The following is a 19,607-nucleotide window of genomic DNA, read 5'->3' on the forward strand; positions in this document are numbered from 1 at the left end:
CCCACACACCCACTACCCTGACACATCCCCTCTACTCCATTTCCCTCCCACAGCCCATAATTTGAACTCCTGCATATCCCTCAAAACCTCTTCTGGGACATCCTTGCCATGTCAATGGGCGCAGCCTTGTTGGTCGGGTTGTCAATTACCTATGTGACTGGCTGACCTCCTTCTTAGGGGAATGTGGCTAAAAGTCCCCCAAGGGCTAGGCTTCTTAGGGGAGTGTGGCTAAAAGTCCCCCAAATGACTTAGCCACCTCTGGGCTATTTGACCCAGCACACAGACACCATCAGGACATGCTGAGGGGTCGGCAGAGAACAAAACAAAAGCATGTGCCTCCTGGGCTTGGAGGAGACTAGAGGGGAGCAAGCCGAGTTGGGTGGCAGCATGGCAGCTGCCTAAGAAACAGGGAATGCAGAGATCCTGAGCAAAGTCTGGGCTGCTAACAGAGGGGGGCGGAGGGAGCCTGGATTCCTTCCATCATCCATTACTGCCCTCAATCAACCCATTCCAAAGTGAAGAAAGACTCTCCAGAGAGGGCGGGGCCAGCATCCATGGGCGGTGCCCAAAGGGGGTGTGACACGCCAGTACTTGACCCAGACAGGCAATGTGGGGAGCGCCCGCCTGAATGGCAGGGGCCACCCCGATGCCACTTCCTGACCCCACCATGGAGCCAGGCAGCCATTGCTGTTCTGCAGCCGGTGCATGGGGTTCTAAAGCAAAGGTCACCTCCATTAACCTTTCAACCGAGCCAGGCCTGGATGGTCACCAAGCAAAGCAAGCCCAAAGCCAATCATCCCCTAACATCCCTGCCAAGGAACAGGGCTGGCGCTTCCACAGCCACCCTGGGGCTGGCGGCATGCAGGGATGGCCTTCGGCTTGGCGGGCCCCCAGGCCCAGTACTCACCAAAGCTTTGCCTAGCCAGCCGATCCAGAAAAACTCAAGAGGCTGCTGGTGCTGCCTGGGCAGGGAGCAAAGCATCTGACCTAATTGCATCTATTTGCTGCCCTGGTCCCTGCCGAGTGGATGTCCTGGAGCAGGGTGCCGTCACTTGTAGATACAGGCTCTCGCTCCCCACAGACACATCACCCTCTGAAAGAGGAAAGGATGTGCAAATCCCAACCCGGAGGCACACGAGCTGAGGAGCTGAAGGTGCTAGTCAGCCACCAGCTGATGGTGCTGATGGTGGCCGTGTTGCCTTCCTGCATCCTGGAGGGGGGTGGTGGTGGTGGTGGTGGTGGTGGTGGTGGTGGTGGTGGTGGTGTGTGTGTGTCCCTTAGCCCTGCAGAATACAAATCCAAAAAATCAGCCTTTATTTCCATGTGCAAATGTTTTCAGAGTATGAGAGAGAGAGAGAGACAAAAGACGAGCGCGGAGAAGCCTAGCCTGTCTGGAGCGCTGACTATTTCTCCGTGAGATATTTTCAGCCACTCCTCCAGCAGAGGCAAGGGTAATTTTAGTAAACGGGGAGTGGAGAGTGGGTAACGGTTCCATTTTGCTTTCAAAGTGCTCAGGGCGCTCAATTGTGAGAGCCCATTCATCCTGCGGTTCAGCAAGTGGCCTTCAGGGGACAAAGCCATGTGTTCTAAAGAGGCCACGGTGCCGGCTTGGTGGCAGCGGTGTTTGTGGGATCCCCTGTGTGGCTATCTTTAGATGTGTGGGGCGCCGTGACTGTGGCTTCTCTCCCGGTGGAGGTTCTCGCGGCTGCTGCAGTTCTGGCTGGCTGACTGGTTGAATTCACTTACTTATGTATCTAGGAAGTGTTGTGCTGTGTGCCAGGCACCGGGCGAGGCGCAGGGCTCTGTGGCACAGGGCTCAAGGCCAAGATGGCAGAGTAACTAGGCAATTCCAGCACTTCCCAGGAGGGGCGCTGCACAAAGCGCCCTGGTGAAGGGCGCTCAGCAAAAGACAAGACTTGCAGAGTGGAAGGAAGGTGGCTGGAAGAAGGCCAGCACCCCGCTGCAGGGCATCTTCACAGCGCCTCTTTCCATGGGCACCACCCCTTGTTCTCACGGTCAACCAACTCCTCACGTCCCCAAATGAGGCAAATGGGGATTCTTGTTCTCACTGCCATCGAATTGATTCCGACTCGCGGCGACCCTAGGGGGCAGGGCAGAACATCCTTTGTGGGTTTTGGAGACTGTAACTCTTTATGGGAGTAGAAAGCCTCGTCTTTCTCTGAGGAGCAACTGATGGTTTCAAACTGCCCACTCGGGGGTCAGCAGCCCAACTCCTAGCCAACCCGCACCAGGCACTTGCCTGTGAGCAGCCCCAGCTCCTGAGAGCACAGTGTGGCCTGGCCCTCGGCCAGTTCTCAGACGTGGGATATTGGAGCCCATTCCTGTGGCCACTGGGTCTGCCCACCTCGTGGAAGGATTCTCCAGTTGGAGCTGGCCCTCAACTTCCGCCAACCACAGCCGGCGCTGAGAGATTGGTCTTTCTTGCTAATGTGGCCAAAGTCAGTGAGTCCAAACCTGCCACCTCGCCAGCGACTTTTAGGCTGCACTGGGAAGGGCCTCGTTCCAGGAGTGCTTTGGGCTGCCCAGCGAGTAGGGAGTCCTGGGAGCAGGGGGTGCCCCCAACCGTGTATTTTTATCAGATTTACATCTTGAGGTTCTAGGCCAGGTTTTGTTTTTAAAGGAAAAGGAACAAGTGGTGTGGGAGGGGATAAAAGGGGGGAGTGAGAGAGCCACCCCTCAGGGCAGCCAGAGCTCTAAGCACACCCACCCAGAGAGGGGGGGTCCCCACTGTTCCACACTCAACGACGGCCATGGAGGTGACCCCAGAAGACAGGGTCGAACTGCCCCTGTGGGTTTCTGAGACTGAAACTCTACAAGACAACAGAGCCTCGACTGTCTCCCACGCAGCAGCTGGTGGTTTCCAAGGCTGGCCTTGCCCTGAGCAGCCCCCACGCACCCACTCCGCAGCCAGGATTCCTGTTGCCCTTCTCTGGGATGTGTCTGTCCAAACACTTGAGATGTGCGAACTAGGGAAAGAAAAGGCAGGGTCCCCCCTGCCCTGTCATGTCTGGGGGCTACCTGCTAGTCCACTCTCGGCCGCTGACCTGCGTCTCCGTTGCAGATCGCCTCCCTGCTCAAGGACAATGAGCGCATCCAGTCCACCCAGACGGTCACGCCCAACGACGAAGACAGCGACATCAAGAAGATCAAGAAGGTCTGTACCATCCCCCCACCCCCCCAGGAGCCCTGGTGGTGTAGCGGGTTCCTAACCGAGATCGGCTGTTCAAAACCAGCCGCTCTGCGAGAGGGATGAGTCTTTCTGTTCCCCTAGAGTTACTGCTGCTGAACCCCACAGAGGCCATTTGACCCGCTGCTGCAGAGCCTCTGGGAGTTAGAATTGATTTGATGACAGGGAGTTTAGTTCGTTTGTTAGTTTATTTTTGGACCATCTCCTGGGCTGGTAGAACTGCCTCCAGGGCCCTGCTGGTATACGCCGGGGTCTATCCTGATCCACTTTGTGCCCAGGGCTTATGTTCCACACACCCTCAGGTCCAGAGGCAGAACCTACGGCCTGAGTCACCTTGTCATGTCTTCTGGTTATTCCTTTAGATAGGGCGAGTCAGGCCCATTTTATAGGTAAGAAAACTAAGGCTCCAATAGATGAAGGAGGGGATAGGGTCAGGACCGGGTCCTCCCTGCCCTGTCATGCCTGCGGGTTGCCTGCCAGTCCTCTCTCAGCCATGGAGCCTTGAGGATCTCAGCTGAGAACTCTCCTCACTGCACCCTATCCAGCCTCACCAAGACCCCAGGGCCATCTTTCTTCAATTTCACCCCACCTTTTGGTCCTAAGCAGACCTCAGCACAGGACCCCATGGTTGACCCCACCATTTGGCCCCAATACAGAGTCCAGGGGCGGGCATCTTAAAAGGCAGCAGGAGAACCCACCAAGTAACCAAAAGAGTGACCACACCATGCACCATCCTTTAGGTGACTGACCACCAGGGGAAGGTATGGTTTGGGTCTGCACCTTGCCAGTCAGGAACTGGGGAGCCTGATTCTCCCTCCTAAAGACCCAGGAAAGCAGAGGGTCCTCTGTGCCCACCCCACCATGCCACACAGAGCCGAAGCTGAAAGGTGGCATTCCAGGTGTCAACTTCAGCCTGCCTGTATGTTTGAGGGGATTAAGCTCACACAGTTGGGGGCATGTTTTTCTTTCTTTTTCAATTTGTTGCCAGTGTTTTGTTTTTTTTCATTGTTTTATTAGGGGCTCATACAACTCTTGTCACAATCTATACATACATCAATTGTGTAAAGCACATTTGTACATTCATTGCCCTCATCATTCTCAAAACATATGTTCTCCACATAAGCCCCTGGCATCAGCTCCTCATTTTTCCCCTCCCCCCCTCATGATCCCTTGATAATTTATAAATTATTATTTTGTCACATCTTACACTGTCCGACGTCTCCCTTCACCCACTTTTCTGTTGTCTGTCCCCCAGGGAGAAGGTTATATGTAGATCCTTGTAATCAGTTCCCCCTCTCTACCCCACCCTCCTTCCACCCTCCCAGTATCACCACTCACACCACTGGTCCTGAAGGGATCATCTGTCCTGGATTCCCTGTGTTTCCAGTTCCTATATGTACCACTGTACATCCTCTGGTCTAGCCAGATTTGTAAGACAGAATTGGGATCATGATAATGATGGGGGGCGGGGGAAGGAAGCATTTAGGAACTAGAGGACAGTTGTATGTTTCATCGTTGCTACACTGCATCCTGAGTTGTTGCCAGTGTTTTAAAAGCAAAACATCTCATGTAAAAATCTAGATTTCTGATTCCTCTGGAGAACTTAAAGAGTGAACACAGCCCAGGCACTCTGCTAGGTGTTTGTGGAGATGAATTCGATATTTGGGGGGCTTATGCTGGTCTCCACTTCCCATACGGGGAAGCCGAGAGGTGGAGCAGCAAGGACTTGCCAAAGGTCACACAACTGATAAGTTTGCACAGTCACGTTCCCAGCTTGGTCATCCAGCTCCGGAACTGACGCGCTCAATCGCTGGGTGACACAGCCTCTTGGAGAAGCCCCAGGTCACCACCCCCGCCCCACCCCCCACCCCCACTGCCTCCTAGCCCATCCAAGGGGCTGGTCCCCCTTTGCTCAGGCATTGTTGGGCTTCCCAGATTAAGGTGACAAGACGACCCAATTGGGCGGGACAGTCTGGATATTTTAACAATTTTTCCCATATCCCGCGACGTTTTAAAAACGTCCTGAGTTTTGGAAAGCATGCACGACAAGCTAAGGTATACGGTTTTCGGCTGCCATGTGGCCATATCAATGGTGTCCCGCTTTTGCCAATGTTAAAATCTGGTCACCTTTCTTGGGGCACTTTTTTTTTTTAAAGACCAACCACAATCCAGCTCCCATCACTCTGAGATCACCTCTGAGAACCCGGGGATGGTACAAACGGCTCACACGCCCAGCCGTGACTGCAAGGTTGGAGAGGGGAGCTGATCCAGAAACACTTGGAAGAAAGGCCTGGCTTTCTGCTTCTCAAAGTCCAGCCATTAAAGACCCTGTGGAGTGAAGTCCTACTCTGCCGACAGGGGGTTGCCATGAGTCAGGGGTGACTGAACCACAGCTGGTTTGGGGAGCCTCTGGGAAAGCCCAGCCCTCTCTGAGAAAGCCCCTCTACCTTGGGAGGAGGCTGTTGGGGTTCCCATCAGGCCTCCCCTCTCCGTGGCCAATACCCCTGGCCAGCTGGGTCTCTGCTGCTTGTGGCCAGCACCCCTTGGATGATTACTCTACCTGGTCCCCCCGCAGGTGATCCCCAGAGGAGCGCCACTCCAGTCCCCCCACCCAAGCTCCATCCGCCGCCCTTGTTCTGGCCTCGCCCCAACCCCCCACCTGACTCCCGTCCAGGACCCCCTACCTGTGTGGACCCCAAGCTTGCACATAGTTCAGGAGTGGGGTGGCGGGAAGCCAGGCGTACCTTAAATGACTCTGTGGCTGGAAATCGGGGCCCTTTCCCAAGTTCTTGTCAAAATGAGGCCACTTGACAAGGAGCGAAGTGCCCATCATTTCCCCCACCGAGGCAGGGGGAGAAGCTCCAACTCTGGCAGCACTCAGAGCCGCTGAGCAGGCCCAAGCATGAGATTAATTAATTTGCCGTTTTGTGTTCAATTTGATAATCACCCTCTCTCCAGACGAGCTTTCATGGAGACTTGTGGGCTCTGGGAGCTTTAGACAGAGAAGGTGTGAGCCATGCCCAGCACAGCCTGGCAACCCTCGATCCATGGGCAAAGCCCTCTCTCCTGGAGGCAAGGGCCCCGCTGCCCCCACTTCAGCAAGTGCTTTTCATGCAGCCTGAGGGCTCTGGTTAAAATGCAGGGTCTAATCCAGGTCTGAGATGCTGCAAGCTCTCAGGGGAGATGCCAAGGCTGCCCCATCACGTTAACCCCCTTTACAGATGGGACAGTCGTGTCAGAGGGGCCAAACCACCTACCTGGCGTCATGCGGGCAGCCGCACAGGGCCTGGTCCAGGTCTGAGCTCTTTCCCTGGCATGCCCCGCTGTGGAAGCACACACATGTACACAAGCCCGATGCGGTCAGCCAGTGTGGACTCATCACCACCCCCTACCAGGCTTCCATGGCTGACCTCTCAGGAGCAGGTGGCTGGGACTTCCCTCTGGTGTGGCTGGGTGCCCTCCAGTCGATCCCGACTCATAGGGCCCTATGTAACAGGGTAGTACAGCTCCAGAGGGTTCGCCAGGCTGTTGTCCTGACAGGAAGGGTCCCTGGTGGCGCAGCTGTTAAGCGCTCCGCTGCGGAGAGGTTGGCATTCTGAACGCATCCAGCCGTTTCACCACAGAAAGACCTGGTCACCTGCTCCCCTGCAGATGACAGCTTAGAGACCCCTGAGGGTTACTGTTGTCAGCCTTCTGTTTGGGTGTTTTTTTCTCTATATGAAATCAGGATAGGTAAATCTATAGAGACTGGATGAGTGGTTTCTTGGGGGCATGGCCAAGGAGGTTGGGGGGCAGAGGAAGGGATAGGGGGCTAGTAACAGCACGTGCAAGGAAGAAGAAAGTGGTCTGAAATGGATGTGGTCGTGATTATACCAGGCCCCCTGATGTGTTTGAACTATGGGATGGTATGCTGTGTGGATTACGCACCAATAAAGCTGTTTGCAAAAGAAAGGAAGGAACCTACAAGGTGCTCCGCCTGCTCCGTAAGGTTCGCTGTAAGTGGAAAGCCACTCAAGGGCGCCCCGACCACGACGCCCCTTATGGCGGCCGAACCCCGGAGCCACGGAGCGCGTAATCATGGCGCCTCGGGGCTCCTGTGTAGCCCCAACATTGCACCCCTTGGGGCTCCCAGCGGAGTAACGGGCGGTTCTCTCTGTTGGTCGGGGCGCCAGGTGCAGAGCTTCCTGCGGGGCTGGCTGTGCCGTCGCAAGTGGAAGACCATCATCCAGGACTACATCCGGTCGCCACACGCCGACAGCATGCGCAAGCGGAACCAGGTGGTGTTCAGCATGCTGGAGGCCGAGGCCGAGTACGTGCAGCAGCTGCACATCCTGGTCAACAACTTCCTGCGCCCACTGCGCATGGCCGCCAGCTCCAAGAAGCCCCCCATCACCCACGACGACGTCAGCAGCATCTTCCTGAACAGGTGAGCCCGCCCCAAGGTGAGCTCCCCGTCGGGGCCTCGGCCAAGGTGGGAAGGAAGGGCCTAGCCAGCAGCTGAAACGGCAGCAGTCTCAGCTAGGACCCAGGGAAGTGCAGCGAAGGAAACTGAGGCCCAGAAATGAAAGAACTTTTAGCCCAAGTTCATGTAGCTAGAAACTACCTGCCCCCAACAGTTGGGAGGTCTGGTGCCAAATCAGAACCTTGCTGGCACATGGGTTCTGCATTGGGCAACTCAACGAAAGGTCAGCAGTTCAAACCCACCAGCCACTCTACAGGAGAAAGCTGAGGTTTTCTGACTTCAAAGAATGACAGTCTCAGAATCTCCAGGGGCAGATCTATTCTGTCCACAGGTCACGGTGAGTCACAACTGATTCGATGGCCGTGAGTGAGCGAGCCAGGCAAACTCAGTATTTCTGAACGGTGATATAGTTCCCTCTGCCTCCCAGGGTAACAGGCTTTAGCCTCATGGAACCTTCTAGAAATCCTGGATTGGTAACTCTGACAATGTTCCTCATTAATATACATGTTGAATTATCTTTTTTATGAAAGCAGGTACCCCTGGCCCCAGACTTTCAGACTCCAGGATTGGAGATTCAGCTGGGCAATGTGAAGCTCTTGGTCCTGTCTTGAATAAACCATGGTCGGTTCGGCCAGGTCTGGGGAGACGTTCTCTCACTGGACTCTCCTCAGTTCGGGTCTAAGGGGGAGCCAGGTCAGCAGGTGCTGCAGAGGCTGCTGCTCCTGGTCCACCCTGCCCGGCTTGAAAGCACCCTGCCTGCCTGTGGCAGTGGCTGGGCCCTGGCCAGGTGTTTCAGGAATTCTTTCGGAGCCCTTGTCATCCTTTCCTGTTAGTCTGTATTTTCCTTCTAGACCATTGCTGCTGCACACTCTGAAGGGCTCGTGCTCAGAATCACCCCAGCCACAAAGGCCCTCCTTGGCGTGTATGTCTCTTCCCGTAGCTTCGCTAAGACCCTGTTGATCTCTAGCATCCCTTTAGCCCAAAGCCTTTGGCTAAGCGTGTTCACGCCAGAACGCGTTTGTTCAAAAGCTGTTTGAAAACTCACCCCATGGTTTTATACCTTGATCTTATAAAAAAGGAGTGGATTCTGGTAGGATGCCTTTAATAGCGAGTCAGGAGGAGGGAGGGAGGGGGACCTCTGTCTGTCGGCTCAAAAAGTGCTGCTTTCAACACCAACCCCAGAAAATGAGCTTGGAGGTGAAAACTACCCAAGTGTTTATGAACAAAGGGTGTTAGATGTGAGGGGGTTTCAAAGAGTTCCCGGGAAATGTGGAATTAAAAGACAGTATGACCTTTTTCCCCAAAATTAACACTTTTAGTAAATCAAGTTTAAAAAGGCCTACTTTGGAAAAGCAACAAGGGTTTTAACAAAACCAATACACACCTTCCTTATACCATATATGTATAGATAAGCAGCAAGCTACTTCTGAGATTTCCTGTTATGCTCTTTAATTATTTATTTTAAAGAAAACGTGAACGGTGTATGTTTAGTAGGGATGGCAGCTAATCCAGTCTTCATCCTTTGTTCTATGATTTGGGTTTTCCAGAACAAGGAACTTCATGATTCTCAATGATGAGTACTAAGAACTCAGTTTTGACTAAAAGTAGTTAACCAGAGTTGGCCCACCTACTATTTCATAGTCACACACTATCTTTGAGAACAACAAATAAGCATGATGATGGGATACCTTGCATAAACTTTTTGAAGCCTCCCTCTGAGTACAATGGAATAATTCTCCGTCATAAGGAGAAATTAATTTCTGACATACATACCACCTGGATGAGCATGACCTGCCCTGACAGAAGGTCATCCAGACCAAAGAAATCAGTCGGTTTTTTTAAAAATTATGTCCTGAAGGGATGCTGTACGTGGTATGTACACCAAAGCTAAATATTTCTTTGTCAGTTTTAGTGATGAGCTGGGAAAGCCAAAGGCTAGCCTGTGAAGGGCTAGATTAGTTTTAGATTTAGAACTGAAAGGAATATATTCAACATTTTAATTATAAATAAGTATTAGGTAGGTAGATGTTAGATAGATAGATGTAGGTAGGTGGGTGGGTGGATGGACAAATGGATGGATGAGTATATGAACGGATGGATGACAGACAAGTAGATACCAGAACGCTTCAACAAGTTTTTGGGGACGAAAATGAAATTATAAGATGATGGAATTTTTCCATAAGCCTTTTGCAGCCCCTTGTAGAGAGAATATTGATACCCAAAGATGGAAAGAAATAAGAAATGAGGAAGAACATGTAGCAAAGTAAAACATAAAGGAAGAGGGGGAGCTCACGTCTCTGGATCTCAGGCAACTACCATGCTTTCCTCAACTTCAACCCAGACCCTACACTTAAACCAGCCCCAGCCTTGCTGGACGCCCCTTCATAGACCCCTGAGACTGGAACTCATTCCTCAGCTGAGTGTCTTGAGGGGTACTAACTAACTCCCTCCCAAAGAAAGAAACCGAGAGAGAGAGAGAGAGAGAGAGAGAGAGAGAGAGAGAGAGAGAGAGAGAGAGAGAGAGAGAAGCTAGATCCATGAAGCCTTTGCTCACGAATCGGATCGATAAACCTGTTCTTCTCTTCCTGTTGTCCACAGGAAGCCAGACTGTTAAAGGACCCCAGCGGTGATTGGGGTGGAGGGGAAGGGTTGGGGGGCAGTAGCGCCACCAAAGTCAGGGTACTCATTCACTCATTAAACACCAACAGGTCCACGTCTGTGGTCCTGGCTGCATGCTGGGTCCATAGATCCAGAGGTGGACCAAGTGAGCCCCCCCCCCCCCCCCCCCGCCATCTCCATCTTCCCTGCTGCCTCGTTAAACAATGAGAGTGTACTCCCCCCTCCCCCACACCGCCCTCCCCTCTCCAGACTGAGGCTATGACAGTGCAAATCTCCAATGTTCTCCCTCCCGCTCTCTCTCTCATGCTTGCCCCATTAGATAACATTCCATTGCAGGTGAACCCAGCCTTCCCGTTTGCTCCAGGTGCTGTGGGGACCCAGAGCTTGCCTCTCTCCAGTCTCCCTGCCTCCGACCACAGCCCAAAGCTCTGCGCATTGGCCGCTCGCGGCAGATGCTTTTTAGAAAGTGCAGCAGCACGTAGTATTGCCTTGGATTGGCTTTTAGGCTGAAATGTACGGCCACGTTAAAAACCTGGTGCTAATTTGGTGATGTCATTTACTGGAGCTCATTAAAAGAGGTCCTCGGGAGGAGCCAGGCCTCCCTCCAGATTGGCAGATTCATCAAGGAAGTCACAGAGCTGAGGAGGGTGCTGATTGTGTCCTTTATAAATCAGGGAGGAACGATTTTTGAGCTAAACAGCTGCAGCTGGCTTTGATTAACCAAGACAAGAAGCATATAGACTTGGACAATTTCCCTTGAGTAAAAGCCACGCCCAGTTTTTGCACACCTCCCCCAAAATGGGAGGTGCCCATTGGTTTATATCTGATTGGCTGCCAGTGGCTGGAATCCTGGGTTGAGAAAGACAAGAAGGTCATATCCAGCTCAATGGGGTGAGTGCCACAATCAATTGGTCATGTCTGCATGGGCTAGGGAGTAGGGATCGACAGGATTTTAAACCCATGAGGACTGACTGGTAAAGGTATTTGGCAGGAGTTGGGACAAGAAGGAGGAGACTCGGATTTTGTCTTGCTCTGGCCGAGCCTTATACACCTTGAAGTGGCGTTGGGAGGGTCATGTCCCTTTCTGAACTCAAGGAACACATGGTGACCACTCTTCAAGTGGGACTCCGGGCAGGCCACTCATTACCTCCTCCTCCTTATTTAGTCTCTCCCTGGGTGGCATGCCCATAGCTAACTCCCGCCCCCACTCCCTTGCCTCAGTTACCTGGTGTCTCATGACTATGCACTCCCAGGGGCCCCTGTACTGCCCTGTTGGGGCATCAGGCAGATTTAAATAATAATTGCTTTCATGCCTACATTCCCCCCATAGACTCTAAGCTCCCTGTGGACAGGGCCAAAGTAGCAGAATACTGCCGCCTTTGCCACGCACTACACAATCCAGGAAGCACCGTTCACGTAGACCAGGAGTTGGCAAGCCTTTTCTGTGAAGGATCAGCAAATACGGCCACACAGTCTCAGTTGCAGCCACACTCCTCTGTCTTTGGGGCCTGAACACATTAAAACTGGAAAAAACCATCCTAAGCTTGCAGGCCATCCATGTACCGAGACAGGTGCGGGACAGATTAGGTGCCCGGGTGTTGTTTGCTATGCCCGGACATAGCCTAAGAGGCGTGTTCCAGTGGCGTTGGTGAGGACCGTGTGTTTGCATCCTGTCGGAGACCCATGTAGGAATGTCAATATCTGGCCAAGTGCCTGCTACCTAGTAAGGGCTCAGCTACCATGTGCGGAATGAATGAATGAGTAAAGTTCTACAAGATGCTAACAAAATACATGCCTCGTATGTGGCCTTTTATCTAAGCACCACCATGCAGGCTGTTCCACCTTCTAGCGGCCCCACCTTCTAGCAGATGCGCGCATGTGCTTTCATGGGCCGGAGAGCTGCACGGAAGCAGACCATCACATCTTTCTCCCATCGCCCTGAACCCCCATTCTTTCGCGAACTCAACCACTGCCCTGCTTACACGTCTATAAAAAAATTTTTTAAACCTCACTGCCATCGAGTCCATGCCAACCCCTTATCGGCCCTAAGGGACAAGGGGGAACTGTCTGTGAGTTTCCAAGACTATCACTCTCTAGGAAGCAGAAAGCCCCGCCATTCCCCTCAGAGCAGCTGGAGGTTTTGAACCACTCACCTTGCCATTAGCAGCCCAATGGGGAACTACTACGCCATCAGGACTCCTCAGCAGCTGTTGTTACCTATGGGAAATGTCCAACCCACCCATTGCAATGATTTTTTTTTTTTAGCAAATCAAACAGATGCTTTTTCTTCTTAAATGAGTAACAACGGTAATTTCAAGGTGGTTAAAAAAAATCTTTAAAAGTAGACGCTTCATTGACTGTATTTTGTGTGTGCTGCCTTAGGATGTTCCTGCTAAGCTGCTACAGAAGTCTGTGCGCACTTGGAATTTAGGGAAGGTTCCTTCCTCCTGCCTCCCAGTGCCTCCTGCACACGCCCCCCGCCCAGCCTTGCAAGGTCCTCTAGGTCTGCCTTGTCGTCAGAGGGAAGAGAATAGATCCCTGGAAGACCCCCAGGAAGGTCCCCTGACCCACCCCCAGCTCAGAGATCTGCCCATTCTGCTATCTGGCCTTGTCCGCAGATGCCACAGGGTGCCCCTGCACCTGGTGGCCCCTGCTCCCATGTGGAGAACCTAAGATGAGTGTGGAGCAGTGGGGGGGGGGCGCGGGGGGGCTGTCTTCCAGAGCTGCTGGGAGAGGGGAGAGCCACCCTGACAGCTTCCCGGGGCACCTCAACCACCGGGCACCTCCAGCAGCCAAACAGAGCTCAGGGAAACAGGAGGCAAAAGGAGCTGAGAGCACACCCCCCTGAGAACCTATTCCCAGGAGGGGCTGAAAGGAGACCTTAGGGAGAAAGACAGGTTCCCAGTCCTGCCCCCCTCCCCTCCACTGACTCCTAGGAGAGCCAGCCCTGCTCTCAGGGCCTCTCTGAGGAGCGGGCAGCTGTTTGGGGAGTTGTGGGAGCAAGTGGGAGAGTGGGGAGAGGGGCCAGGAGATGTAGCCCAGGCCTCAAAGATGTAGCCCAGACCAGCGCTAGGCTGCCAGGAACTTTGCAACACAGAGATTCTGGCTCCTTGTGTTTCTGTGACTCAGAGTCCCAGACGGGGATGGTGGAGGGGACTGGCACATTCCGGAATGCCCACTGAGTACTGAACACCCCCCTGCCCCTTTAGATTTTACACCGAAGACCTTGAGGTTCAGAGAGGCGAGGCATCTGGCCAACGGTCACACGGTTCAGAGGGAGCAGAAGGTGGATGTAAGCCTGAGCTAACTCTGCTTACATCCACAGTGGCTTTGACTCCATGTGCCCAGACCCTGGGTTCCTGCGAGAAGTCACGGGGGCATCCCCAGCAGGCGGAGGCTCCAGGAGGCAGGAGAGGCAGTCTGCCCCAGCACACAACCTGCACCACACCTCTGGGCAACTGATGGGCAGGGCTGACTTCCTTGAAGCTGGTTGGGCTTCAGCTTGATGGTCTCTTGGTGCCACCTTGAAGTCCTTCATAATCTGTGAACATGGGGCTTTCATTTGGCACAGTGGGATCTGCAGCGGGTTTCCGAATAAAGATTCACTTGGGAAGGCCATTTGCTGCTAAAGACTTCCACGGGAAGTGGCTCTCTGGCCCTGTCCCATGGACCCCTCAGCAGGGCTGGGCTAGGAGGGCCCTGGTGGCAGGGGGTGAGGGTGGGGGCACAGAACTCACTCCTTGGCAGAGCCCAAGCTTACCCATTGCTTCTTTCAGCGAGACCATCATGTTTCTGCACCAGATCTTCTACCAGGGCTTGAAAGCCCGCATCTCCAGCTGGCCCACACTGGTCCTGGGTGAGTACCACCTGCCCAGGGGGCCCCAGACACTTCCTACCCCCAAGGAGTCCCTGTTGAGGGCCCTCACACTGCACCTCAAGTCTGAGACACCTCCCAGCGAGCACTCGAGGGGCACCATGGACCCCCTCCAAGGGACCAGGCGAGAAAAGACAAGCTGGCAAATGGTACTCTTCTAAGAGGAAGGAGGAGCTCTATTTTTAGCCCTCACCCCCATTTCCCTTTAAGAAAAGACTGCCTACTGGAAAGATCTGGAAGTCCGGAAAAGTAGAGCACGTTTAAAAACACCAACCGGGCTGCTGTTTCCCAAAGGTGACCACGCGAAGACTGTGTGTGGTCGTTTCCTCCCGGTTGCTTTTCTCTGTTCTCCCCTTTCGAAAATTGTAACATTCTGAAGGGAGGATGGGAATCTTGTGTGTATCTCTCTGTGTGTGCCTGTGTGTTTGTCTGTGTGTCTGTGTATCTGTGTCTGTCTGTGTGTATGTGTTTGTGTATCTGCGTGTGTGTGTCTGTATATGTGTCTGTGTGCGTGTCTGTCTGCGTGTTTGTGTGTGTTTCTGTCTGTGTGTATGTGTGTGTATCTGCGTGTGTGTGTGTCTGTGTATGTGTGTGTCTGTGTGCATTTCTGTCTGTGTATATCTGTGTATCTGTGTATGTGTGTGTGTCTCTGTGTGTCTGTGTACGTGTCTGTGTACGTGTCTGTGTACGTGTCGTGTCTGTGTATCTGTCTGTGTGTATGTGTGTGTATCTGCGTGTGTGTGTCTGTATGTGTGTGTCTGTGTGCGTTTGTGTCTCTGTGTCTCTGTGTCTATATGTCTCTGTGTGTGTCTATGTGTCTGCGTGTGTCTGTGTGTGTATCTGCGTGTATGTGTGTGTCTATGTGTCTCTGTGTGTGTCTCTGTGTCTCTGCGTGTGTCTCTGCGTGTCTCTGTGTCTCTGCGTGTGTGTGTGTGTGTGTGTGTGTGTGTGTGTGCACCAACACCTCATAGCCTGGCCTTTTCTTCCTGGAAACTCCAGGCCGAGTGGCTATGTCCCATGCCCAGCGCAGTGGATGGTCCAATATGTATGTAGGTGGCTCCCTTCATGAGCTTTTGGGACTGTCCCCAACTTATAAATGCCCTTATAAATGTTCATATAATTGTTCTGATAAATGATCCTCTCTGCACCCAAAATTTCCTTCCTCCGTGGGCTCGCTTCTCAAACATAGAATTAACAAAGCTAAAGGCTCCAATGCAACAAAGGCTCCTGCTTCCTGCATGCTGTCACATTGGTCTCCAGGAGCGACATGCCACCGTCAGTGTACGAAAGGCCCTTGGCCACTGGGCTACCCAGCACAAGGGGCTTGTGAGGGAGTGTCGTTGTTGACCTCACTGTGGTCACCAAAGGTGACATCAAAAGGTGTCACTTTGAAAGGGCAAGCCAGCCCCCAGCCCTGAGCCTGTCAAAGCCTCTCAGCCCTCCAGCCTGGAGGTGGCCCGTGGGCCTAGGGGAGCGTGTGTTCTGCTCAAGTCTCAGATCCCTGCTTCTCTGGAAGGGCTGATAAGAAGAGGCCAGGACAGCCTGGTCTGCAGCAGCAGTTCAAGACCCTCCATGGGGCCGTGGGACGCCCTTTCATAAGCGCTCTTGTGCCACGTGTATCCCAAGGAAACTGTTTCTGTTTATTTCTTTTCTTCTTTCAATGAGATTACTAAGCAAGGGATTCAACTGGCTCCATCCCCTTCCCATCAAATGTGGAAGGGAAGGTTTGGGGAGGCGAGTTGGGCTTCCATCCAGGTAGCTGGAGGGTCAAGAGGCAGCTGGAGGGGTGGGCGAAGGGGAGGGCCTGGGGGAGGTCAGATGGTACCCTCCTGACTGAACCAGAGGGGACAGAACTGGGGACTTCTGTGAGAGAGGAGCAGATGAGCGAAGGAACAGGCCTGTGAAGGAGGGCAGGGGAGGGGGCTGGCCTTTATGTCCCCACATGGGACAGTCATCGGATAAAGGGTGACCTTCAACAGAGAGCAATTCCTGAAGGGGTCCCCAGCCAAGAGCCTTAAGCTGCCAGCCCTTCTGGGGGCCGGTCCTGCACGGGAGTCTGGCAGTGCACTGCAGCCTCCAGGACACTACTCTGACCTGAGCAGAGAAGTGACAGGCGAGACAGGACCCCCATCCCTAATCACGTATTCTAGTGTGATCTCGGCAGCTAGGGCCCTGGATTAGGCAGCCTTCAATGGCGGGGACCCCCTTACCGCAGGGGGTTGGGCTGGATGAGCTGAGGGCTTAAGGGGCATCGGTGTCCCCCGGCTCCCCAGCTGATGCCCACCCTCCTTCCAGCCGACCTGTTTGACATCCTGCTGCCCATGCTGAACATCTACCAGGAGTTTGTTCGCAACCACCAGTACAGCCTGCAGATCCTGGCGCACTGCAAGCAGAACCGAGACTTTGACAAGCTGCTGAAACACTACGAGGCCAAGCCCGACTGCGAGGAGAGGACACTGGAGACCTTCCTCACCTACCCCATGTTCCAGGTGGCTGCCAGCCCCACCTGCCTGGGGGTGGGGGGCAGGGACATGACCATGAGGGACACAACTGGGAGGGATCCAGGCACTGGGGCACTGACCCTACAGTAGGCCCAGCTCTGGGCTGCCTGGGGAACGAGCTTCGGGGCTAGCCTAGACCTGGCTGGGGGAGGACAAGCTGGCCGTGGCCCATGGAAGAGGTGGGGAGCCCCTGGAAATGACCACCGGGAGGCTCTGGATGCCCACTCCCCAGGCCCAGCTCAGGGTGCTGGTCCCCCAGGAAGATCCTAGATGTGGTCCACCATGAACATTCACCAGACTTGAGCCAACATGGTCCGCTTCTCTCTGTCCCTCTGCATGGCTGCTCTGTCTCTCCTCCTGCATATCTCTCTCTCTCTCTCTCTCTCTCTCTCTCTCTCTCTCTCTCTCTCTCTCTCTCTCTCTCTGCATCTCTGCCCTTCTCTTGCTCTTTGTCTCCGCCCCTGTCCTGTCTGTCATGTCCCTCTGCCCATCCCCTGCCCGCAGATCCCCAGGTACATCCTGACGCTGCACGAGCTCCTGGCCCACACACCACACGAGCACGTGGAGCGGAACAGCCTGGACTACGCCAAGTCCAAACTGGAGGAGCTGTCCAGGTGAGCCCACAGGCCAGGTAGCAGCCCAGGGAGCAGACCCAGCAAGAAGCAGAGCCAGCCCCCTCCAGGCAGGGTCCTGAGAGGTTTCAATCCAAGCCTTTTGGGTCCCCATGCTTAGGTGGGGTCCCTGGTACCATGAGAGTCAGGGTGGGTCCCTGGCACAGTGTGGGGAGAGTGTGGCTGAATGGAGGGGGTGGGGGGATTGGAGGCCTGGCACAGATGGATCCCAAGAAGAACCCCAGACTCTCGTGTGTCCACCTCTCGGGACAAGGATCTGCCTGGGGGACTCGCTTTCCGCTGTTCTTCGTGTCCGTGTGTCCAACTCTGCGGCCTTGGAGCCCCAGCCTGATCTTTCTTTGTCACAACCAACCAGCGACCCCTGCCCTGGACCCCGCCCCGGTAACACAGGAGAATGCTTTCCTGTCACCATGACAACAGCCCTCTCATCCTCCTCACCCACTCCCCGGGGAATCCTGGCAGGAAACCATCAGATCACCAACTCCAGCCCCAGTTGTGCTCAGAATCACTCCCTCTGAGAGCTGACTTGCCCCCAGCTCCGTCCTCGGTCCCACGATTTGGTCCTGAACCCCTAGACCCTGGCTGGCCCAAGTCATCACTTTGGTTCTCCTAAGAGCCTTCCCTGTGGGTCCCAACTGAATGGGCAACCCAGGCCTCCCCGCAAGCCCCAGCCCAGAGGGCAGCAGCAGGCCTCTCCCACCTAACGGGAAACTAAGGTCGCTCCTTTGGAATCGCCCCTTGTTTGCCACCGAACACAGCAAAGTCTCCTGATCAGACCAGCCGGTGGCCTCGGACTTGATCCCAGCTCCACTCCTGGAACTGCATTCCAAGGACGGCTGTGATGTTTCACAGGCCAATTCCCAGGTCTTTCCCAGGGAGAAAGACGCGGTGTCCCCTTACAGTGTTACATTTCCACAGGAACAGCTCTGCCCTGTCCTGTCAGACTGCTAGGAGTGGGCAGTGAGGTTGGCTTGGTTTTTCTTCCAAGCCCGGTCAAAATTAAGCACCTCTGCCATGCCCACAGCACAGGACACTAGCCTTTCCAGGAGAGGAGAGGGACTTTGCTTGAGTGGGTAGAGGTGGGGCTAAAGGACCCGTTCTAAATGTCCATCTCTGTTCTTTTTTCTTTTTTCCCTTTTTTGTATTTTTCTTGATATAAAACTCCCATAGCACACACTTCCATAGTTGAGTCACATTCAAAAAATGAGTCGTGTATACATCATCACAATCAGTCCTGATGCTCCCCCCCCACATTCATTGTTTGCTCCCCAGTTCCCCTCACCTTCCCCACCCCCGATAAGCCATCTCGTCAGTCACTGTCTTTTCCATTCCTCTGTGCTTCATAAGCTGGGAAACCTCACAGGAACAATAAAAAACTAAAGCAAAACAGAAAGAAGAAACCAATAATCGTATAAAGATAAAAGTAAAAAAGAAAGAAAAGACCACCAGCAACATATTAAAAGAGAAGAAAAACTCTGCACATCCCACTGCCTGTATCAAAGTGCCAGGCTAGTGGATTTCAGCCTGAATTAGAACAATAATAATGAAATAATATTAGTCCTTGGCAGCTGATGACTGCTACCTAGATTCAAGGGCCTATTCCAGGCCAAGCATTGAGCCAGGCAGGTGAAATGCATGGTCCTTGCCGTTTACAGATGAGGAAATTAAAGATCCAAAAGGTTGATCATTTGCTGCACGGTATGCTGATTCCGTTACTTACAAGGTTATCTTTCATCGACATGTGTGTAAATCGAATCATGTCATAATGGTACGAGTTTGTCGAGCAGATGAATTGGGGAGGTTTGGGTTTAGGAATAGCTGTGAGTGACAAGAATAGACCTCCATGTCCTCGCAATAACAATACTGAGCACGCATTCTAGTTTTCAGAAAGTCTTGGGAACTCCCTCACTTCTTGTTTCCGGACTGAGTATTAAAGAAGAAGAGAGAAATGACTATTATTGATCCTAAAGGCAGGCTGAGTTAAGCCCATTTCCTGCTGGTGACATCTTGGTAAGCAGTCCCAGCGCCCCTCCCCGGCCCATCCCCTGCCAAGCGGTGCCCAGCCAAATGTCCTCTCTCCCATAATCCTCAGACTACCATTTTAATTAAAATTTACCCTAAATAAATAAATAAATAAATCTCTTAACACCTGTGAGAGAGGTTTGTAAGTGACACAACACTGCCCGGTCCTGCCCCATCCCCACCAGGGTCATAGTTGAACCCATGGTCAGAAGCACTGGGCATTTCAGGCATGAGCAGACAAATAGCAAGATTTGTGCTTTGCTGGTAGTAATGAGTGGGGGGATGTTAG

The 19,607-nt window shown here is 53.4% G+C and overlaps 1 protein-coding gene across 1 annotated transcript in view; it reads left to right on the top strand.

Moving 5' to 3' along the window:
* Positions 1-19,607, top strand: part of RASGRF1 (Ras protein specific guanine nucleotide releasing factor 1) — a 101,748-nt gene that overhangs the window by 38,229 nt on the left and 43,912 nt on the right. Inside the window, exons 4-8 of the mRNA XM_075535770.1 lie at positions 3,083-3,175; positions 7,381-7,634; positions 14,066-14,145; positions 16,459-16,652; positions 17,169-17,278. Of these exons, the coding sequence (XP_075391885.1) occupies positions 3,083-3,175; positions 7,381-7,634; positions 14,066-14,145; positions 16,459-16,652; positions 17,169-17,278 (731 nt within the window). The remainder of the gene's footprint in view (positions 1-3,082; positions 3,176-7,380; positions 7,635-14,065; positions 14,146-16,458; positions 16,653-17,168; positions 17,279-19,607) is intronic.

The sequence above is a fragment of the Tenrec ecaudatus genome, chromosome 17 (assembly GCF_050624435.1).
Source record: "Tenrec ecaudatus isolate mTenEca1 chromosome 17, mTenEca1.hap1, whole genome shotgun sequence".
Classification (NCBI taxonomy): domain Eukaryota; kingdom Metazoa; phylum Chordata; class Mammalia; order Afrosoricida; family Tenrecidae; genus Tenrec; species Tenrec ecaudatus.